Source organism: Podarcis gaigeae, assembly GCF_964106915.1.
Source record: "Podarcis gaigeae genome assembly, chromosome: 9".
In the NCBI taxonomy this organism is placed as follows: domain Eukaryota; kingdom Metazoa; phylum Chordata; class Lepidosauria; order Squamata; family Lacertidae; genus Podarcis; species Podarcis gaigeae.
In genome coordinates this window covers 72,792,992-72,816,876 of record NC_139685.1, presented here as the reverse complement: position 1 = coordinate 72,816,876, position 23,885 = coordinate 72,792,992, and the positions used below count along the sequence as shown (strand labels likewise).

The 23,885-nt window shown below is 43.7% G+C and overlaps 1 protein-coding gene across 5 annotated transcripts in view; it reads left to right on the top strand.

Annotated features, from left to right (window-relative positions):
- Window positions 1-23,885, top strand: part of CTNNA2 (catenin alpha 2) — a 542,805-nt gene that overhangs the window by 496,146 nt on the left and 22,774 nt on the right. For all 5 annotated transcript variants that reach the window (XM_083756416.1, XM_083756414.1, XM_083756415.1 and 2 more), the window contains 3 exons: window positions 6,095-6,276; window positions 8,890-8,995; window positions 14,972-15,106. In XM_083756416.1, the coding sequence (XP_083612542.1) occupies window positions 6,095-6,276; window positions 8,890-8,995; window positions 14,972-15,106 (423 nt within the window). The remainder of the gene's footprint in view (window positions 1-6,094; window positions 6,277-8,889; window positions 8,996-14,971; window positions 15,107-23,885) is intronic.

The following is a 23,885-nucleotide window of genomic DNA, read 5'->3' as shown; positions in this document are numbered from 1 at the left end:
TGCTTACTGCTTCCAGAAGAGAAACTTAGGAGAGATATAATATCAAGACGAAGGGTTAATGCCAGGCAAGATATTTGATTGTGTCTGTTGTGCTAATCCCCTTGCTTTCCAACCAAAAAACCACTTGCTGATTATTTGAATCGCTGAAGATTTCTTAAAAAGCAGAATCTGGCTCCACATTTTGATTTTTGGTTGGTCACTAAGGCTGCACGCGCACACACAGCATTTAAAGTATGCTTCTTCCACAAAGGATTCTGGGAGCTGCAGCTGACCTCCCACAGAGCTACAGTTCCCAGCACCCTTAACAACTTCAGCTCCCAGGATTCTTTGGTGGAAGTCACGTGCTTTAAATGTGCTTCAAATGGGTGGTGTGTATGCAACCCCAGCGCTGTGAAACCAATGTGTTCTAAAGGACTTCCCTCGATGCACCAAGCACCAAGACTTTCAGCTGAGCTGATGGGTCTAATCTCTGTGGATCAGGCCCTGGTCTGTATGGCCTTAGGCTAGCCTTTGCCAACCTAGGGCCTTCCAGATGTTTTGGACTACAGCTCCTATCAGCTGTCTTGGCTGGGGCTAATAGGAGTTGTAGTCCAAAACATCTGGAGCATTCCAGATCAGTGAAGACTGCCTTAAAGTAAAGGCAAAAGACCCCTGACAGTTAAGTCCAGTAGCAAATGAATCTGGGGTTGCAGTGCTCATCTCGCTTCACTGGCCGAGGGAGCCGATGTTTGTCCGCAGACAGTTTTTCCACGTCATGTGGCCAGTATGACTGAGCCGCTTCTGGCAAAACCAGAGCAGCGCACGGAAATGCCATTTATCTTCCCACCGGAGCGGTACCTATTTATCTGCTTGAACTTTGACGTGCTTTCGAACTGCTAGGTTGGCAGGAGCAGGGACGGAACAACAGGAGCTCACCCCGTTGAGGGGATTCGAACCGCTGACCTTCCGATTGGCAAGCCCAAGGCTCAGTGGTTTACACCACAGTGCCACCGGTGTGCATTCCAGATCAGTGAAGACTGCCTCAGACACTCCTGAATATGCCAGTGCATTTTGCATTGCCGTAGCACCCAACAACTGCTAACAGAAAAGGGTTGCACATGAGGGGGCCTAGTATTGTCAAAAGCCAGTAGACACATGAATGGCTAAAAAGATGGTCCAGACGTGATTGCTTCTCCCCCGCTCTTCTCCCTCCAGAGTCTAGTACTGAAATGATGGAAGGAGAATCCTAATTCATCTTATTTATTTCTTTTAAATGTCTCTATTTCACCCTGGGTCTAATCTCTGGTGGGCAGCACAATCTCAGGAATCCTCAACAGTCCTACTGTCGGTCCAACGTTACAGATGGGGAACTGAATTATGAACGCCAGAGCCAGTGTAAGGGCTCTTGCAATATTTGTGCCATTGAAAAATTTACATTGCAGAAACTCCCTTTCCAGCATATGTGCTTTGGAAAATGGGTGGTAGCATTCAGTTGGTGCACCAAGGGGATATTGAACTATTTGTAGTTAGTAATTTGTCCTTGACACCTATAGGATGGAGGGGCTAAGTCTGTCTTCTGACTCTCATCACCCTAGACATCTCAACCATTGAGAATCAAGCCTGATCCTATTTACAGAGTTCTCTCAGTTTGAGCTCACTTTTGTGGGTTACAGTAGAGTATGACAGAAAATATTGAAATGACGGTTGCATTTCGCTGTGAGAGCATCAGAAATTGACACAAAGGCTTTTGCAGCATCCCCATATATAGAGTTTGTTCATAATCCCAGTCCCATTTGCCATTAGCAAAGTAATTGCATCAGATAACATATTCCGTGTTAATAGAATTGCTAACCATGACCTCCAAGTGACTGCCAATAATGCTGCCTTCACAATGCTATGCCGGTGCTGCTGCAAACAGACTCAACTTCTGTGCCAAAAAGCTAGATTTTGATAAAACTACATGTTAGGCAGTATTTCTTCGTTTTCTCTCCCCCCCCCCATGCTTTATTTTCCATAATTGCATCTACACAGCAAGAACGTATCATTACTGTTTTCTGTAAATACCACTCATCAAAACAAAAATCCAATTACAGGATACAAGTCTTCTAACAATAAATTTTGTACATAAACTTTGACTTCCCGTCCTTACCAAAAAAAAGTCCACTAGATCAAAATGGTTATTGAAGATGATAGAATATGCTGAATTAGACAATCTTTCAAAAAAGATCAAAGATAGGCCCAAGCAGGAGTTCATTTAAAGTTGGGAATCTCTTAAGAGATATTTAAAGGAAAATTGTTGCAATTTTAACTCCGTTGCAGCTTTTGAGTAGTCTCTGTAAACAACCCTAGTTAAAGGGAAAATATATATACATATATGAGTATTAACTTTTATTATCAAATATGTTGATAAGTTGTGCAATAGGTTTATTTAAGTATTTCTTCATTTTCAATAATCTACTTTTACTATTCAAGGGGGAAGCCAAAAATAAAAAAACCCTAAACTATCAAAACTTCCTTCCCAGCCTCATGTTCCTTTTCTTATTTATTTGTTTTAAAAAATAAAAATAAAAGAAATGAAATGGGAGACTCCCGAGCTGTAGGACTCTTCACCCCAAACTAATACCTTTATGTTTGTGCAGAGCTGTTGTAGAGCGCATGTAAAAGTGTCCTTTGTTGTTGTGTATACTGTGTATATACGGACAATGACAATAAATTTATCTATCTAAAGCTGGAGGCTACTTGTGGCTATAATACCACTCCACTGAAGCTGTTGGCCTTTTAATAGCTCAGTGTTTTATCTTTGATTAGAAATATATAAAACAGAATATGCATGCCTTGCTGCAGCTCCTACAGAAAAAAAGGCACTTTTCTTTTTCCTTCTAAGGAAAAAGTGCTTTAATAAAAGGCACGGGGGTGTCAAGGTTAGTGTGTCAGCTAAGTTGGGAACAACGCCACATATCAGTAACAGAGAAGGGGTTCTGCAAGTCTCTATATGTATACACATCCAGGTATTTATCATCTTGCAATACGGAACAGCATCACACACATAAAAGAAGCTCGTTTTTCTTCCTTTCAAATACAGAGTGGGGGCTCAATTTCTTTACCGTTTTTTCTTTTAATGGTAGAAGCTTTTGCACGCTAACATTTCAGACTGCTGAGTTACATTGATAAGGCCTAATTAAAACTCAGGCATTGAATTCTAATTTGATTAACTTGCCAATTTTCTCCATATTTTTTTTTATCTCCTGCTTCTAGATAACCTTTTTTAATCCTGGTTTCGGAAAAGGTCAATTATGAATTTTTTAAAAGCCAAGAGCACTTTAAGAATACGTAGAGGGAGACTACAGCTGATTGGAAGTGACATAAACAAGAAAAACTGTAATGACACTTAAATATATGTCACACCCCATTAAATGTGCAACGCAACTTGGTAGAACCCCTGGAGCCAAACAGTATCTCAGCCTGGAAATCATTGCTGAAAGTGCCTATTTGATCTTCAAAAGCAATTATTATAATTCTACTGTTCTGTGTTGCAACTTAGTTGCTGGTTTCGTTGGGAACTTGGAGTAAGCTAGAATCCACCAGTCCAGGACCAGCATCATCCCAGAGGCGATATATTTATTTATTCGTTTCATAAAAATTATACACCACTTGATTGTTTTTTTAAAAAATAAAAAACCCTTAAAGCTGTTTACAAATGATAAAAAGTAAAATCAAGAAGAAGACAAAATACATACAAATGTTAAAATACAGATTAAAATCACCTTAGGTTTCTAAGCATCTGGGTAGGCTTGTCTAAACAGGAATGTTTTTAGATAAAGGTAAAGGGGCCTCTGACAGTTAGGTCCAGTCACGGACAACTCTGGGGTTGCGGCGCTCATCTCGCTTTGCTTGCCGAGGGAGCCGGAGTACAGCTTCCAGGTCATGTGGCCAGCATGACTAAGCCGCTTCTGGCGAACAAGAGCAGCACACGGAAACGCCATTTACCTTCCCACCAGAGTGGTACCTATTTATCTACTTGCACTTCATGCTTTCAAACTGCTAGGTTGACAGGAGCAAAGACCGAGCAACAGGAGCTCACCCCGTCGCGGGGATTCAAACCACTGACCTTCTGATCAGCAAGCCCTGGGCTCTGTGGTTTAACCCACAGTGCCACCTGCGTCCCATAAGTTTTTAGCAGACACCAAAAAGAGTACAGTGGTACCTTGGTTTAAGAACAGCTTAGTTTATGAACAAATTGGATTAAGAACGCCTCAAACGCGGAAGTAGGTGTTTTGGTTTGTGAACTTTGCCTTGGATGCAGAACATGTTTCACTTCCTGTTGAGTGTGTTCCATTTGGAAATTGAGTCCCCCGCTGCTATGGGAAAGCACACCTTGGTTTAAGAACGCTTTGGTTTAAGAACAGACTTCTGGGACGGATTAAGTTCGTAAACCAAGGTACCGCTGTACAATTAAGGCACTTGCTTGATTTCAAAAGGCTTTTCAAAGGGTAGACACTACTACACTAAATGACCGAGTTCTTACAAATGTGGAACAGGTATTATGTGGCACCTGTCACAGTGCCAGTTCTGCTGATCAAAGCAGTTGAGTGGGAACATGCAGAGTTAGATGATCTCGTAGGTAAACTGGTCCCAAGCTGCTCGCCAAAGCCTGTTGCCTCTTCAGCATCTAACCATTCCTCCTCTCCTCTCCTGACCTGTCCTCAGTGCCCCACCACCACTCCCCTGGCTCTGAGCCTTCCTCCTCCAGGGATTCCCTTGGGGCTTCTATTGAAGGTTGGAGAACAATTCAAAGTGTTTGTGCTGACTTTTAAAGCCCTAAACGGCCTCGGTCCAGTAGACCTGAAGGAGCGTCTCCACCCCAATTGTTCTGCCCAGACACTGAGGTCCAGCACCAAGGGCCTTCTGGCAGTTCCCTCACTGCGAGAAGCCAAGTTACAGGGAACCAGGCAGAGGGCCTTCTCAGTGGTGGCACCCGCCCTGTGGAACGCCCTCCTACCAGATGTCAAAGAGAACAACAACTACCAGACTTTTAGAAGACATCTGAAGGCAGCCCTGTTTAGGGAAGCTTTTAATGTTTAACAGACCACTGTATTTTAATACTTTGTTGGAAGCTGCCCAGAGTGGCTGGGGAAACCCAGCCAGATTGGCGGGATATAAATAAATTATTATTATTATTATTATTATTATTATTATTATTATTATTATTTATTAATCCCACCACTCTTCTTCATCCAGCCGGTCCCTGACAATGGCTGGCAAGCAGAAAATGAAATAGCTTCCTCCCGCCCTTGAATCTTCTGCTCCCTCCACAGCTGCTTTCCATAACTGAAGGAAACTCTCAGTTGGAAATGCACATGCAACTGCACACACAGTGTATATGTATTGCTCGGGCGCACATACAAAGGAGCATCTCACGGGGTGGGGTAGAGCCATGTTGGGGAAATATCAGGGTTCAAGCCCAATGCCCTGAGCTGGCTGGAATGGAATCTAGAATCAGTAAAACTGGGCATTTGTTTAAGCATTGCAACATAACCTCAACCAGCAAGTAGTCGAGGGTTGGCACACCAAATATGAAAACAGCAGAAAGATTTATATACTTAAAAGAAGCTGGGTCACTGCTGCTTACAGAGAAGGGAGGAGGCCGTGGGGAGGTTGGTAAGAGTACTGGATTGGCTCTGCCACTGAATTAGTGCCACCTTATCGTCCCCTTCGCTAAGCAGTGGTGATCCAGGAAGTTAGCACAGTGACCTCACCTGACAAGCCACTTCTGCACAGACACATGTTAACAAACTGTTTATCTCAGTATGAAACAACAGAGCTGGCAATTTTGGGGCCAACCATATTTACTACTCTGCTGAGGTTTCTGGAGCCAATGTTTTAAGCCCAGAAGGTGAAACGCACAACCTGTAGGGTGTCTGAAGCCATTGATTTACTCCTGGAAATAATACGAATTTCAGAAGCAGACTATCCCAACCAGTCCTATGGAATTTACAAAATCGAGCTCTTATGAACTGGTTCCTCCAGTTAGGTGCAAGTGACTGGAAGCATTTGTTCTTACGACGACTTCAGCTGTTCTTCGTCTTTTAATTGTTCTGTTTTTGTTTCAATCCAGGCGATCATGGCCCAGCTTCCCCAGGAGGAGAAGGCTAAAATAGCAGAGCAAGTAGAGATATTCCACCAAGAAAAGAGCAAACTGGATGCCGAAGTGGCCAAGTGGGACGACAGCGGCAACGATATCATTGTGCTGGCCAAGCAGATGTGTATGATCATGATGGAGATGACAGACTTCACTAGGTATGTATCATGACTCAAACATGATGTCCTCCTTGTCTGCAGAAGGCATCAGGTTCAATCCCCGACAGCTGGGAAAGTCTCCTGGCCTGAAAGCCTGAAGAGCTGCTGTTAGTCAGCGTAGACAACAATGGATTAGATGGACCAATGACCTGACTCTGTGAAAGGCAGCTTCCTATGTGGGTAATTGACAAGGAGTTTAGGGGAGCAGGATTTCTTCACCTGCACTGCATTTCTAGCCAAGCTGATGTCGCAGGAGGCACTGCAACAAAGGCCTAAAAAGGAAAACGTGTGGTGGGACAGGCACTCAATTTTGTCACTGAACAAAAGCCCAAGTCCTCCACTGATTTCAGATGAGGGATTTCTCTCACTTGAATACAGTGGTACCTCGGTTTAAGAACAGTCCTGTTTAAGAACAATTTGGTTTACAAACTCCGCAAAACCGGAAATAGTGTCCCGGTTTGAGAACTTTACCTCGGTCTAAGAACGGAGTCCGAACGGTGGAAGGGCACCGGAGACGGAAGGCCTCATTTGGGAAAGCGCTCCTTGGTTTAAGAATGGTTTTGGTTTAAGAACGGACTTCCAGACGGATTAAGTTCATAAACTGAGGTACCACTGTACTTCTTTGAAACAAAAAAAAAATTAAAACCCCATCCACACAGAAAACATCACTGTGAAAACAGGAAGCTGAATTAGATAGGCTTTTGTTCTGATTCAGCAGGGCCTTTCTTGTCATGGAGAAACAATATATCCTTGCCTTCTCCCTTTAAAACTAGTTGTTCAGTGTTCAGGAAATATTATTTGCATGGGTGAGTGTTCAGTCATGTGGGGCCTCAGCTTTTGCTTGAAGTAGTGCAGGCCATACAGAGATTTGTCACCTTAGAGAGTCTACCACCCAGACCACCTTGTGATGACTTGAATGCTTCAAATAGAAAATGCCCAGGCAAAGGTGCACAGAGGAGATTGTCTTATACTGAATCAGACCATTTGGTCCATCTAGTTCAGCGTTGTCAACTTCGATGGGCAGCAGCTCTTCAAGGTTTCATGCAGGGGGACATTCCCAGCCCTAGATGGAAGATGGAACCTGGAGCCTTCTGTATTCAGGAGCGTAGGAAGAGGGTGCAGTCCGCCCTGGGTGCCACCCCTGAGGGGGTGACAAAATGGCACACTGTGGGGGGTGACACTTATTGCAGGGCCTGGCCTGCAGCACGCCTGAGCCATGCATCTCTCCTGGGAGTGACACGGTGGCTCAGGGCCCCGCACTGCCCAAAATGGCATTGTGGTGCTTGCATCCGCCAGGCAGACTCCATGGGCAGCTCGTGGCAGTGCCCTCAAGCAGTGCCCCCCGGGTGGATCACCACGGCGCCCCCGTTCATGGATTGCCCCATCCACATGCGTGACTCACCCCCCCCCCCGCCACTCCAGGTGCCAGAGCAGCTAGCCAGGGGTCAGCAAACTTTTTCGGCAGGGGGCCGGTCTACTGTCCCTCAGACCTTGTGGGGGGGGCGTACTATATATTTAACGAATTCCTATGCCTCACAAATAACCCAGAGATCCATTTTAAATAAAAGCACACATTCTACTCATGTCAAAACACCAGGCAGCCCCCACAAATAACCCAGAGATGCATTCTAAATAAAAGGACACATTCTACTCATGTAAAAACACACTGTCCACGGGCCGGATTGAGAAGGTGATTGGACCGGATCCGGCCCCCAGGCCTTAGTTTGCCTACCCATGAGCTAGCTGCTCTCCTGCCTGTATTCAAAGCAGATAGTCCACTACTGAGCTAGGCCACCCTTCCCCCAAATGCGTGGAGCTGCATGGGGCAAGGCACAGCTTGTGCATGAGGAGAGCTTTTCTTGTTGTTCAGGCATATGTCTTAAGGAGGCTGATTTTTCCTACCAATGTCCTGACTCTTCAGGAACACCTGGATTTTTGCACTCATTACTGTGATGAAGAATTCAACGAGCCCCAAGGCGGTGGGGTTATTCTCTGACCTCTAGTTGCTATGAAGCAATTCCAGTTGTTGTGAAGTAGAAGGAGGAACTGCAAAAAAAAGTGACTCTAGAAACAAAGCTGCTTTTTTTCCACTGCTTAATCTTAAATATATGCATTAGTGGGGCATTCACGCTTGCTGCAAATGTTGCTTCCCACCCCACGGAAACCCGCGTGCCCCATTTCTGCATTTTGAGTTTGCATTAAGCATAGCTCGGGGAATAACAGAGGGGTTCTATTTCCCCCCCTCTCTCATGAAAAAGCTTTGCATTCCACCAGGGACCCTGTCTTAATGAGCACTTAAAAATGCACATGCTATTAAACATAGTTCATGAGCTTAGAGGCGAAATCAAAGAAAAGTGCTGCCAAAGCATTTTGGAGCATATGAGGGAATCCAGAAGGCTTTTCCTCTATTTTTTTCCTGCTTCTTTTCCTAATCAAGCTATGCTATAATAAGTAGTTGAAAGGTGATGTCGTACTAAATTGGGAAGACGTTCATACTACAGCTCTCTTTTCCCCCCTTTTTGAAGGTTTTTTTAAACCTCTTATCCAGGATATTAACTCTATTTATTTCCATAATTTAATTAGATGGCACTGTAATTACCTTGTATTTTCCAGGGGTAAGGGACCATTAAAGAATACATCTGATGTCATTAATGCTGCCAAGAAGATTGCAGAAGCTGGCTCAAGAATGGACAAATTGGCCCGTGCTGTGGCTGATCAGGTAATTTCAATGGGAACAAATCCTCTTACAAATAAGTTTTTGAAAATATATGAGGAGAGCTCTCATGCTCAGGTGCTGCAGGCATCTGGTTGGCAACTGTGAAAACAGGATGCTGGACTAGATGGACCACTGGCCTGATCCTGCAGGCTCCTTATTAGACTGTTACCATGATGCCCATGCTAGTGTGCCCCTGGTGTCGGCACGACCAAAGGATTGTATTGGGGTATCATAGAATCAAAGAATTGTAGAATTGTAGAGTTGGAAGGGATCCTGAGGATCATCTAGTCCAATGTAGGAATATGCAGCTGTCCCATACGGGGTTCGAACCTGCAACCTTGGCATTATCAGCACCTTGCTCTAACCAACTGAGTTATCCGTGATTTTCTCTTCTCCGACCTTCTGCCTTACCTGTTGGGCAGGGAGGACAGGAATCACTGTGAAAACTGGATTGTAATAATGATAATAATGAAACTAAGCAGCTGCTTGAGGATTTCCCAAAGTCATCTGGTTGGTCACTGTGAGAACAGAATGCTGGACTAGATAGATGGACAACTGGCCTGATCAAGCCAAGCTCTTGTTTAACGTTCTTATGATCAGCAGAGCCAACCCCACCAAACATTTTGCCTTGCCTTCATTGTATGCATCTGGAGTTGTGATAAATGTGTTAAGCTTCACACAGAGCTACTTCCTCCTGCCTTATACCTTCCAGATGCTGTAGTCCAACACCTATCATCCCTGGCCATTGGTGCTGTTGGCTAAGACTTGTGAGAGTTGCAGTCCAGAAACATCTGGCAGGCTATAGGTTCCCCATCCCCAAAATGCCTATTAACTGGCATTCTTCAACCCTGTTGCCCTCCAGACGTTCTTGATCCTTGCAATCCCCATTCTCCTGGAAACTGGCCATGCGAACAGGAATATCTGGAGGGCATCGCAGTGGGAAAGGCTGATGTAAATAATGGGCTGCCTTATTCAGGGCTCCTGCCATCAGCTCTTTCCATGTCTCCTTCTCCCATTCCCGTGGCCATGACAATGTTTTATGTTTTGAGAGACAGGGGTTTTTTTTAATAATAAAAAAATAGCCTGGTTGTCTGGAAGAAGCTACTTCAATTTACATCTGACCACTTAAGCACACTTTCATAAAGAGCCTTCACCTGGAGCCTCAGAAGAAGAGTCCCTCATGTACTCAGAAGGAAAGTGCTCTGCGTGTTTCAAGGGCAGCTTTTTATGGGGTTGTCAAAGTCCATAGAATACTATTCAACAGTGAACAACAGAGCGTTATGTAATTACAATTTGTTGTGTTGTGCAATGTACTGTGTTCTATATACACATGATGTGTATAGATCTTGGCCTTGATGAAGAGCAGCTCTTGTAATTGGTTGGGGCAAATAAATATTTTGCAGCTATTCTTTCTGATATGGGGACAACTTTTCTTTGTTTTCTCAGAGCTGATCACCGACTCTATCTCCTCTGCTCGCACAGAAAGGCATTTGGTTTGCTTACTTCCTGAATGACTTAAAACAGCCTTTCTCAGCCTGTGGATCCCCAGATGTTGTTGAACTACAACTCCCATCAGCCCTAGCTAGCAAGGCCAGAGCTCAGGGATGATGGGAGTTGTAGTCCAATAACATCTGGGAACCCACAGGTTGAGAAACACTGACTTTAAATAATGTGATACAACCCAGTCTGTTAGCTAGGTAATGCCAGTTTCCCCCATTCCTTCTGCAAGAGAGCGTCACCCATTTCTGAAAATGCCAAGCCATTAAGTGCTGAACCCAAACCATTCCCAAAGTTTGAACCTGGCTGCTGCTGCTGCAGATGATGATGATGATGATGATTAACCAAGAATGGGGAAGTATTAATAGGACAGGTTAACTACTTAAAAACAACTCTGAGTTTTTTTAAAAGACCAAATTATATATAACGTGAATTTCCCACCATCAAAACTTTAGAGCCCCTTAATGATCAAACTGTAGAAGTTGGTGTACTTTTAAAAAATTGTGTGTGATGGCCAATATGCAAAAATAATGGGATTTACCAGAATTTCTAACATCCAAGTAATAGATTTTGAACAGGCACATTTATTATTTTCTTAACAACCCTTCACCAAATTGTCCCAGGGTCACAGCATATGAAAAGGCAATTATAATGGTAAAAAAATATCCCCACCCATTACCCCAAAGTCAGAATACAAGGAGGGCACCAAAATCACTTCCTCAATTTTCAAAGAACAGGGTAAAGAGATACATCTTTAGCAACTAATGGAAGCGGTCAAGAAATGGTGCCAGATGCAACTCTGTGGGGAGAGAGTTCCACATCCCTGGGGCCATCACTGAGAAGGTCCTCTCAGAAGCTGCAGCCACCATACTTTCAAGATTGATGGAACCATCAGGAGGGCCTGGCAAGATATTTGGGGCCCAAATCTGGGCTCACCCTAGTGCCAGCACTTGGCACTACTATTGTGAAGTAAGTGAGCTGGGAGAGCTTGCAACAGCAATGGAGGTCTCATCATCAATGCCAGGATGCTCCTATAGGGCATCTATAGCCATCCAGAGCTTCTTGCTGCAATCAGACCTGTCCTCCAAGATGATGCCTCTGCCTCCTGATCTGCAATTGTAAGTTTTAGGATATAGGGAATCTCCAGGCAAGACTTAGAGAGAGTTCTCCTTGGTGCCCCAACATAAAGTACTCTAAAAACTTGATAGCTGGGGCTTGCATGGTTCTACCCATCAGCTGATCATCTGGACTTGCAGAGTGCTATGCAAAAATGGGTCGTCTGATGTCACTGTGATGTCAGGTGATAGGCAGGTGGGCAGTCCCTCCCACCCACCCAGGCGGCTTGGTCTGCAGGGGCTAGAGAGATAAGAATTTAGCCTGCTAGATGAACCCATTTCCCTTCCCCAAGAGTTCTCTGAGAAAGCTCAGAGAAACTGACCTAATTATATAGAATCATGGAATTATACAGTTGGAAGGGACCAAAAGGATCATCTAGTCCAACCCCCTATAATGCAGGAACAACAGGTAAAGAATCCCTGACAGATGGCCATCTAGACCTCTGAACTCTCCCACTCCTAATTGTGAGTGATTTACAAAGATTTACAAAGAAATTATAGCAGCTATTGGGCAGGAACAGGGGCAGCAGAAAAGACTATTGGAAGCATAACTCCTATTTAAAACCATCCAGGGTTGCTTGTCCTTCTTTAGAGTCTGAGATATGTAGACGTTTTATGGAAGTTTTGAGACCTCTGTGCAATGTAAACTTTTTATGGACTGTTGCATTTTTAATTACTGTTCTAAAGAGGGAGAGAGATCAAGATATCGTAAGTTTTAATTTGCCGCAATGTGCTTCTGTTGAAACCCTTTCTCAGCTCTCCAGAGAGTTTGTTTTAAAGTTTCTTTCAGATACAAGGGCCTCCAGAGTGGAATAAATATGAGTGTGTTAAATTGTTACTAAGTGGGAAAAGGCTCTCTTTGGGATTCACACTTGAAAGTTATGTTAAGTGTGTGTGCGAAAAAGAGAGAGTGTGGCGTCCAGCTAAATCACGGCACACACACACAATGAGAGAAATGTTTCATGGCATTATCATATACGGAATTCGTAAGAGATTAGGCTTCATTACCCCGGAGAATTTTCACAGCATTGTTTTTTATTTATTCATTTGGGAGATGGAAAAATAAAAGAGTGTCGCTGCTGTTAGATTGCTCCTCTATATTCTCTTTTCCTGCCAAGTCTTTATCTTGATGGGAGACCTGCTTCCTCCTCCGCCTTGCCAAGTTCCAGATTGCAATTCAGCTCCCCAAGACTTTCCTGATGCTTCAGTGCTGCTCAGTGGCAGCACATCTGCTTTGCATGCAGAAAACCTCAGGTTCAATCCCTGACAGCTCCAGGTGAAGCCCCCCTGGCCAAAACCCTGAAGAGCAGTGGCCTTTCACACCACAGTTGACAGAACCAGTCATGGATGGCAGGAACAAATCCTCTCCTGTGCAAGGATTAGGAAACCTGAGGCCCAGGGGCCAAATGCAGCCCCAAGTCTCTCTGTCCGACCCTCGGGTCTCTCCTCAGGCCACACCCCTCTCCCAGGCTACATCTGTAGCCAAATCAGACATCTCTAGGAATTATCTGTATGTTTTTAATAGATCTTTTATATTTATATATGGCTTTAATTCTACAGTGGTACCTCTGGATGCGAACGGGATCCGTTCCGGAGCCCCTTTCGCATCCTGAAGCAAACATAACACATGACTGCGCATCTGCATGTGCACGGGTCGTGTTTCGCCACTTTCGTGCATGCGTGTGATGTCATTTTGAGCATCTGCGCATGCGCGAGTGGTGAAACCCAGAAGTAACACATTCTGTTACTTCTGGGTCACCACAGAGCGCAATCCGAAAATGCTCAGCCTGAAGCGTATTCATCCCGAGGTATGACTGTATTACTTTAAAAATGTTTTAAAATCAGCAGTGGAGCATATGCCTGCACTGCCCAGGGCGGGTGCGCTCCCAAGGGGGGCATGGCGCAGAGAGTGCCCTCGCAGGCGCGGGATAGCCGCTTGGGTGCCCGGAGCGGTATGCACGCTTTGTAGCCAAGGATGGAGCGAGCTGCTCACAGGGGCTGAGCGAGCCGCCTGCCCGTGACTCCCTAGCCTCCCCCAAGCTATCAAAATGAAGGAGGAAAGTGGGGGATGCCACCAGCAAAGCAGCACAGGTTCCCCCCCCCCTTACCCCAGCGGCTCGGCTTAGGCTTGTGAGTCACAGGCGCGTGACACGCCAAATGTCACCCCGCCCCCGTGAGGGCACCCAGGGCGGTCTGCCCCCACCGCCCCCCTTCTTATGTCCCTGTTTTTAATGACCCCATATTTTTAGCTGTCCCTATTTTACCTGTAAGGTGCCTTGAGTCCCTGCCAAGGGAGAAGGTGGGGAATAAATAAATATAACAAGAACTCCATTATCCACATGCGTGCTAATATCCTGTTGTCCCTCTTGCCTCTCTACTTTAACCACAGATCTGCCAGTCCTGTTTGAATTTTGGGTGTTTAATCAGTATTTCAGTTCTTGTAATCATCTGCATATTACTCTCCTGTAATAAAGTGTTTTGTGTTTTGTTTTGTTTTGTTTTGTTTGTTTGTTTGTTCTAAGCCTGTTTAATGGTTAATTCCCACTTGGATAAGTGTCATTTGTCCTGTGGTGCACTATGGCTGTCAGCTCAGGTCCCAAACCTACCTTCTTCATGGACAGGTTCTTAGGTTGCTCTTGCAATTCGGATCATAACCCCTCCCCATACCCCACCATTGGAAGTGAGACATAGAAAGGTATCATTTCACTAATTTATAGAAAATTTGTTGGGACCCAGATAAGTGCATGTTGTTCTTACTGTTGCAGCTGCCGCATCTTCAATTGCTATGAAATAGTCCCTTGTGGAGCTGCCACATAAATTGTCTCAAGTTTTTGATCTGACTTTAAAACCTTCCCAGCACTGGCTTGGTTTGACCAACTTTCATTGTGCCTGGTCCGGTTTTGATTTGTATGGTATGTTGCATTCCACCGTTGGAGCAAAATGACCCGTTGCCGGTTGTGATGTGACAAAATGGCTTCGCTTCTGTCCTTATGGAAGGTTTGCGGGCCCGAAAGCACCTCTTTTCAACGTAGTCCTTACTGCACCATTAAAAAAAAAAAAGTGCATTATGCATCAGTAAAACCTTACGTTCAGTGCAAATGGAGCCATGTCCTCAGGAAAAGGCTACAGAAATTACTCTACTTTACAGCTCATCAGGTAACTGACAAACAGTTCTGGTGGTTTCCTTCCCTCCCCTCTGCTGCTTGTGGGTCCCTTTGTACTTTAAATCACTGTCTTGAGCTATGCAAGAGAACCATCCCTTGTTAAATATGTAGCCAAGGGGTTAAGCAGAACAAATGCCTCTAATAAGGCATATAAACCAAAGCCAATCAAATACATGCTGTTTATCTCTTTTCTTTATCTACAGTGTCCCGATTCAGCCTGTAAGCAAGATCTCTTAGCGTACCTGCAACGCATCGCCCTGTACTGTCACCAGCTTAATATCTGTAGCAAGGTGAAGGCGGAAGTTCAGAACCTGGGAGGAGAACTGATCGTCTCGGGGGTAAGCCGGTTTCTGAATCTTGTCATTGGCATGACCTGCTTGCAAGTGAATTTCCAACCCTTCCCCTGCCACCTCCCCAGTTTGGGGGTGGGGCATGCTTTGAAGAAGCAAAATACGTCAGCTGATCATATGCAAGTTTCTTGCTATTCTTTTCATTTAAAAAAAAACGTTATCACCCTTTTATTTAGTTTTTTGATTTATTTAGAGCATTTGTACCCTGCTCTTCAGCCAAAAAGGCTCCCGGAGCAGATTGCATGAAATCAAAGCTAGACGCTCCCTGCCCGCAGGCTTGCATTCTAATAAATGAATGAAAAGACAACACACAAGGAAAAAGGAAGGAAGAGGAAAATAAAACTCAGACGCCAATTTCTAGATAATTGATCCTATATTGACCAGCCAGCATAGTTCAGAGGCAGGAAGTGCATGATGGAGCTGGCCCTTCAGCTCAGAATATGCAATGAACCCTGCATCCCATCTCTCCCACTGAGGCAGCCTGATGAAATTTCTGCCCCCAGATGACAGCCGAGGGAAGGGTGGTGTTGGTGGAGCTGGCCTGTTGCAGCAAAGCTGATGGAGCAAGTTCTGCTTCTCAGTTCTCCCAGTGCTGGAATTAGTTGTCCCCAAATGATAACCATTGTTATTCAAGACTTTGTAGCTTTGGTCTGCTATCAATAACACCCCCCTCCTTTTTGTATTTGGCAAAGGCAGGTGGCCCAAGAGAGGGAGAGTCCTGTTCTTGTTATGCACCCTTAGCACAGGTGCCTTTAACCCTATTCATGCCAGTCTGAACTTCAGCAAAGGCCTTGTGAGTCATTTAATGCTCCACAGTTACTCATCATTGACCTGTGCTCAGTGTGCAGGAGTGAGCACATAAGCAATGGGCATGTACACTGTTCTGGAGGCCAAAGGAGCTTGAAGACTGGCAGCTGCCAATCCCTGCTCTATGGTTCCTTGCAGAACTGCTTGATCCCCTCCCTTCTACTTCACCTGTTAAAAATTAGCCACCTTTCCAGAAGAAATGTAATTTAGGAAGCCCTTGCCAAGCCATGAATATTATAATTAATTGGATCTTTTTTATATTGGCTCCTTGGAAATCCATTTCCTTTTGTGAGCCATAGTAATTTCCCTCCTCTGTGTCAAGGGCAAATATATTGTTAAAGTTGGGAGAGGGTGGGTCATAGGTTTGCACTCACTCAGGCCCCAGTGCATAACTGGGCTGAACAAATAAAAGCCACCCATACAAAATATGCTTTTAAATTTAAAAACCAGCTTTAGAACATTCACAAAAGATACCCTTTTGGGACCCCTGTGTAGCTTCATACAAGAGTTTCTTGGCAAGAAAAACCCTCTCCCCTCCAAGGAAAGCCACAAACTTTTAATCCTTTGGGTGACCTGAAAAGTGTGTAGAAACCCCTTTTCTTTAAATAAAATAAAATAATGTTCTCATGTGACCAGAATAGTGTTTAACCAATTCAGCCATATAGGCAGGCCCAGTCATGTTAGGACAAAGCACTAATATGTGCTTGATTCGTATTTTTAATTTATTTCTTGAAGTACTTATATACTGCCAATGCATACGATATCACATGATAGCATGCAGCAACATATACAATAAAAACAGCATAAGATGCTGAAAATGACTGGCTGATCAAAACCCCCAACCTTTGCATAGGCCTGTCTACATAAATAGGTCTTCAAGAGATGCCTGAAAAGTCAAAAGTGAGGATGTTCTGCCCCATCACTTCTGGAAGAGTGTTCCACAGCATAGGAGCCATGATACCAAATGCCCAAGGCCTCCGTGATGCAGAGAAAACTAGCAGCAGCCCTCTAGATGGTCTCAGGGATCGAGCTGAGATATAAGAACTTAGGTGGTCCTTTAATTATTCTGGACCGCAGCTGTTTAGGGCTTTTGTGTATTAATGCCAGCCTTTCCCCATAACAGAAATCCTCTCCCCAGCTTAGTCAACAAAGATGAATTCATTACAGAGCTGTAAGAAGACAGGGACTCATTACCTACTGGGATCACGAGGGGATCACATTTAGCCCCTGCAGGCCCCCTGAAATGTTTGCAATGCTATTGCACAGAGTGCCCAGAACACTCTCAGCCAGCTCCCTGCAATATAGAAGCCCTCTGTTCAAATGTGTGTGTGCACTCACACGTATGAAACAAGATATATTTTGCTAGTAAGCACTATGTCTTGGGTTTGCAAAGGCAGAGTAAGGATTTTATTGTTTTGTTTCTTTATTTTTGCTGGGTGCCCCCACCCCTGCCAGAATAATTGTGGCGAAAACTCCTGCAATAGGAGCTACTGGAAATGTCCTTCTTTTCTTCCTCTCCTCCAAATTGGCGCTGTCTCTTGATACACATGCAGCGTGTTGTAATTTTTTTTAAGTCTTGATGTTCTTAACAGCTGTGGGAACACCCCCCCTCCCTTCCTCCTTTCTATCTCTCTCATTGCAACAGGCTTAGATCTTCCTCCTTTCTACCCGCTGGCATAACAGGATCTGCTTCCCATCCTCATTAATTATTATCACTTCCACCCGCCTCTTACCAGGCTCCCAACTCAGCACGTGCATCAGCTTGGCTGTTGTGCTTTTTTTCGTTTCTGTCTTCTTCGCTCTCGTTATCTCTGGCGGAAGCTGGCGTTGGTCCGCAGCTCAGATAGTAGCCTTTGCGTTCGTTGTTGTTGGCATACCATCACATGCTGTGAAACCAAAGCAGCCAAACTGCTTGACTTCTCCATTCCCAGTTTGGTAGTCTTTAGCATCTGTTGCTTCTGAACTTTCATCACCACTGTCTTTATATATTTTATTTTCTCTTTCTCTCTCTCTCTTCCATTCAGCCATAATCCTTGGCAATGCTAGCACCATTATCCTTGTGAATAGTTTGCCTTTGGCATTGCCATTTAACAATTTGTGTTGGAAGCCAAACGCCAAACCCAGAGATCACTGGTACTGACTTCCCTTGATCTTTCTACTGTGAAATTTGTACAGGAAGATTTGCCTGCTTTTTTGTCCCCTTTTTTTTAGGTGGGAGGTATCATTATGTACCTATCTCCATTTATGTTTGAAAAACATGAGCACGATACCTTTCTGGCAGATGCTTCAAAGTGCTGGGTACTGTATGCTAAAAGACTATCCAGAGATCTGGATTCCAGCTTCACTTCATCTGTAGTCTCCTTGCCCACTTCCTGCTTCCTGCCTCCATCTTGTTCTTCATTCTCTCTTGGATAGCCAATTGCAAATAAACTGCATTTTATTTGCATAACATGGAAACAAAAAATTGCTCTGGAATCTGCATACAGTACAGTGCTCATGACACCTCCCAAATGATGGTTGAAAAAAGCCATTTTATGTTTTGACATGTGTGACCCAGTCCCTTACGGCCTCGGGTTGGAAAAACAGTTACCTAGAAGAAGACGAATATGCATGTATTGTTGTCAGATGGTGATCATGCTGAGATCTGGGTTGCTTGGTGTTTGCTGTGCCCTTGAGGCCAGAGAACTGTAGAAATAATTAACATGGTTTGTGCAAAGTCAGTTTCCCCCCTAGTGTTTTCTTTATCCTTTAGGATCTTCGTTAAGGATCCAGTACGAGTGAGATGGGAATATGACCTCTCCAGGAATTTTCATTAAGCAACAAATAATGGAAATGAAACATGACTTAATATTGTTATTGGGGAAATCGTTATAATAATAAATGAGAGCTTAAATGGAGTCGTCCCCCGTCCCCCGCAATTGGAGCCCTTTTCATACATTTGGTTGGGTACAAACAAATGCATGGAAAGGCGCTATTGGAATCATGCCTTGCCTCCAAGCTCCACATATTCAAAGGTAGAAACTGCACATTAGACTAATATGTATAGCTTACTATATATGTACCCATATCCTGGAATGTAAGCATCTTCAATATTACAAAGGCATTCAGGCATATGCACCCAGACTTCATGTAAATGGTTCACTCGAACATCCCCTTGGTGCTTTCATTTTTATAACAAAATGAACATTTGAGAAAGAGCTGCAGATGAGCGGATGCACTTGGGTCTGGCATTGCTAATGATGTCACTCAACGTAGGAAATCTCAGTATATTAATTTTGTGAGTTTTTCCTAATTGATTGGATAGCTAAATTTGTGTCTGTTTTCATAGCAATAATGCAATAGTTCTGAAGGGGTGGGGGGAGTAAACTTTTGTTGTTTTTCGATGATACACACGTACACAGAAGCAGACATCAACTTTAAAAGAGATTTTCTCCTCTGCTTGTTCTAAGAGAGTGCCTGTCAACCACCACTGTTTTGTAAGTTCTGATTAATTGAGCAAACTTGCAACCTTATTTGCGATGGGAGGGGGAATAAACCTTTTGGGTGGTTTGCGATGACAAGCTGTTAATGAAATACTTGTGGGAAACAGTTTGGGTCTCTAAAAGTTGACCTTGCTCCAGTGAGTAGGAGGAGGAGGAGTGGAAGCCTGATTACAAAACGTTGGGGACAAAGGAAAGGGCCAGGTCACATTGATACCTGGATTGTGAGCTTCCAGAGGCATCTGGCCAGACATTTTGAGACATGGGATGCTGGACTGGATGAACTTTGTTCCAGCAAGACAATTATTTCGCTTTTAGGCTATAACTGTGTTCTGGTATCTGAACTCATGAAGGCATAAAACAAGGATACTGGCAGATGTGCACATGCAAACCCCAACCTCAACATCCATGACCAGGGGTCGGCAAGGTTTTCCTTGCCTGGGCTGGTTCACTCCAATGGACATCCCTCTGTGGGCCGGATTGTGCCAATTTCTGGCACTTGCGTCTGTGCAGATGCGATTTCCGGTGCCGCGGAAGCAAGTCCCCTCACCACGCTGTGCCGGTTTAGCACAGGGTGCAGGGACTCGGCAAACAGGGGGCTTCATTTGGGAGCAGCTCATGGGACAGTTAAATGACCCCCATGGGCTGCTTTTGGCCCATGGGCTTGAGGTTGCCGACCTCTGTCCATGACATTCCAGAAATTCAGATTTTTTTTATGAAATTTGTGCACCACTCTCAAAATAAAAAATGTTCAACTGAGTGCATGTTGGATAGTAAACAGGAACTCTGACTAAACAGGGTTTCTGGTTATGGTGCCATTTTCTAAACACATTGAATCACACATCCTTTGAAAGCCCCTTTAGACCTTTGTGCAATTGCATTAGGAACTGCTATAGATCGTATACAGAGCATGAACATATCTTGCATGATTTCTACCACCCACAATTGAAGGCTCCTGGTTGAAATCCTGCATGTTAACTGCAAGTAAGGCAGAGAACTTAAAAACTATTTTACCTCCAGCACAGAAGAGCTTTTAAGCTCTGCCCTGCTTGGGAACAAGGCAACCTCCCTGTGCCAGCTGCAGAAACCCTGGGATGCTTGTGGGAGGATGGTTCTAGGGGTTTGAGTACACATGCTTTTGCGTATATGCGGAACCCTTGGAACCGACCTCTGTGTAAGATGTGATCATACTGTATATAGTGTGATTTATTAAAATCTAAATAAATGGGAGTGGTGACCCAGTTGTACTCACCTAGAGTGAAGATTGAGCTAAAAATGATGAACTGACAAGAGCATCACAACATTATAAATTAGATTGTCAACAAGCTCAGCCTTCTTTTATTGTTTGTTTGTTTATGTATTTATTTCAGGATTTATAAACCACTTCTACACTCAGAGACTATCTGAGTGGGGAACAAACTGGAATATAAACATAATACAGATCATTAAATGGTATTAAACAAATAAATACCCGTAAGAATTAAGGACCTACAAAAATTGCTGAATTTGGGGAATAATATATAAAATATAGGCGTGGAAGAAAAGAATTTGGTTTTATTGAAATCTTAGGGGCTGGACTGGATCAGCAAGAGTATTGCATATAAGTTGTTGAAGAAAATCTGCCTTGGAGAACATTATGATTTCTCTTGTAAAAACAATATATCAGTATTTAACCTCCTCCCTGCTATGTTTGACAGAAGCAACACTGAGACTAAGGAGGAGGAAGCTGGCAGCCAAGACTCCCTTCTAGATGGGTTGTAGGTAAGAAGGCAAGCAGCTGAGAATCAAGGCGGAGGTTAGTTGGGCCTTAGTGGACCATCTTCCACTGGCAAACCCTCTCTAGCACATGTCAACATGGCTCCTTGAAAGTGGGCTTCCACTTTGCTTATCTTCAAGGCTGGAGAAGGACAATAGTGGTTGGACCAGATACTCAGTATGAGCATCTTTTGAGCCTTTTGCAAGTGTTGCAGACTTGATCCTTTTCAAGCTGAACTACAGGATCCTTAGTTCATTGGGCCTGTGGTCTACCGAGTGAGAGCTACATTGCACTGATTTTTTAATTAGGCAATCCACAAAGGTGAAGAGAAAAGGCAATGAAGAGGGTAGAGAAGGGGGTGCACATCACACCAACATGCACTTTTCAAGTCAGTTCAGGCACATTTCATCAGTCAGACGGGGGGTTGTTTCTTCACGTAGTTCCATCTCCGTGTTCAGGATCATGAGGAGTAGGTAGGGATGGAAGGAGCTGTCAATTTGAGTTGTTCATTTTCTCATTTTTCAAATCTTAGATTCAGTTCTCCACATTTCTGCAGCATTTTTTCCTCAAATCATCCTGAATATTCATCAACATTTTCATGTGAATTTCTCCCAGTAAGCCAATTTATGTATGCAGGTTTAATTGATGTACACAATTTGGAAGCAGTTTATCCTAGCATAATTCATATATTTTGTTGTTATTTTTACCAGTGCATTTCTTTTTATGCAACTTTCCCCTAATGTAATGCATTTTTATAAACATTGGTTGGAGAACTGCACTGCAAAATTCAGAGAAGTTCAGATTTCAAAGGATGGCTGTGTTTCTGTTCCCATGTTGTTTCAGAAAGTGTGGATTTGATGGACTCCCCCTTAAATGCAAATCGAATCCAAAATCTCCCCATCCCTAATGAGGAGAAACATACTGAGCAAACTGGCAGAATGATCCATTCTGTAGCAATTCCTGTGATTGGAAACATCCCCAAAGCATTGTTGCGTTTTGCAGAAATTGCCATGGAACAAACGACATATGGGAAATGAGCACTAACTATCCACGTTGGTCGCTTAAGCCCTTGGATAAAAAGGCCTCTGCAGTTTAGGTGGTGTCTTGTGTTATCAGTTTATGGCAGATGTGAAAGTAATCTTGCTGAAATGAGCACAGAAGGACCTGGGGGATACTACTGCTGCACATGAGATGGTGTTGAATGTTGTTAAAAGAGGAACTAATTATTACCACCCTGTATGCTATGCAAATATGCTGATCTGTCATTGGAAGTGATGGGAGACAGTGGTGTATTTAAGCTACCTGCTCAGAGCCCACCAAAATCCAGAGGTATGGTGCGAATTCCCAGCCCAGATCTTTGCATTATGAAAAAGAGGAACAACAAAGCCTAATCTTCTGGAAAGAGAAAGGGGAAAAGAAACCCTTTTCAGTGGAAAGGAAACCATCTGTGTCCTGAATTTTGTCACTTGTCTTCCGTAGGTTATGATGCTTATTCACTTTCCTTAAGTGGGACACACCATCTTTTTCCTTCTGCTTAAATGCAACTGTACAATAGTTACTCTTTTCAAGTCAATGGTATCTGCCTATTTCTTACGTTCTTCGAAGAATTGTCATAAATTCTATATGCCTTACATTCTGTGAGTCCTTATTCACTGGCCTGTCTACTTTCATCCCTCCAAAACCTGCCCATTCTTATGTTGTGTTAAAAAGTTGTTTCGTGTGCAATCAGCACAGAACAAATTGATTACCTGTTACTCATTTAGATTCAATGCACCAAAATACACATGGATCTAAGATTACTACAGCCTTCCTATGAAGTGCATCTCTTCATCCGTTTCCCTTAATAGTTTTCCATTTAAAATTGTGTGCACACAGAGGGATGTATCTATTTCCATCCTATGTCTACTTACTATCTGATAAAACTTTCCTGTCGCTTGTAAATTTGATTACTCGTTGATATAACCCTGTGCGCTGTTCCCTATCTTTCAAAATTTATGATGTCTTCCAAATATTCTAGTTATTTTGTTTCACATTTGACTTGTCAGGCAGCCAAACATTCCCTTTCTCTTTCTCTCTCTTCATTAAATCCTACCCTCTAGCCTTCCTACGATGTTTAAAATCTATCTTGTGTCTCAACAAATCATGTTTCCAGTATTGAGGAACCCAAGGCAGATTGTCAACTCTAGCCTTATCAGTACTAACCGGTACTGAAGCATCTTCAGATCGTCTCCAATCAGTTTACAGCACTGTATCAAACTCTTATTCATTATAATCTAAGAAGGATCCTGTTGCCAGAGTTAGTCAAATTGTCTTTAACATCAATAGAATGCCAGCCATCAAAGCAAAGAAGTGAGCAAAGCAGAGGTAGAAGCAGAGGCAAGGGCTTGATAAAAATTCTATTTTTGGTGAGGGGAGGGGTGGGCCAAATTAGTGGTGCCACCAAAATTGCCATTTCCCAGCTCAGAAATATGAATCTCACCAACTCATAATGCAAGGTGAGCAATAAATTAGTACAACACTAGTATAAAAGTTTTGTGCATGCCCAACGCACAATTTTAGCCTAAGTTTGGGACACTAGTTAGTGCTCACTTAGAGCTAAGGAGATGCTCCTAAGAGGGATTTTTTAAAACTAGTGTGCAGCTGCAGAATTTGTCTGACCAAATTCTAGGAAACTTCCTAAGTAAAGACTAAGTAAAGGCTTTTAGTATAGTTTCTGCTAGATATC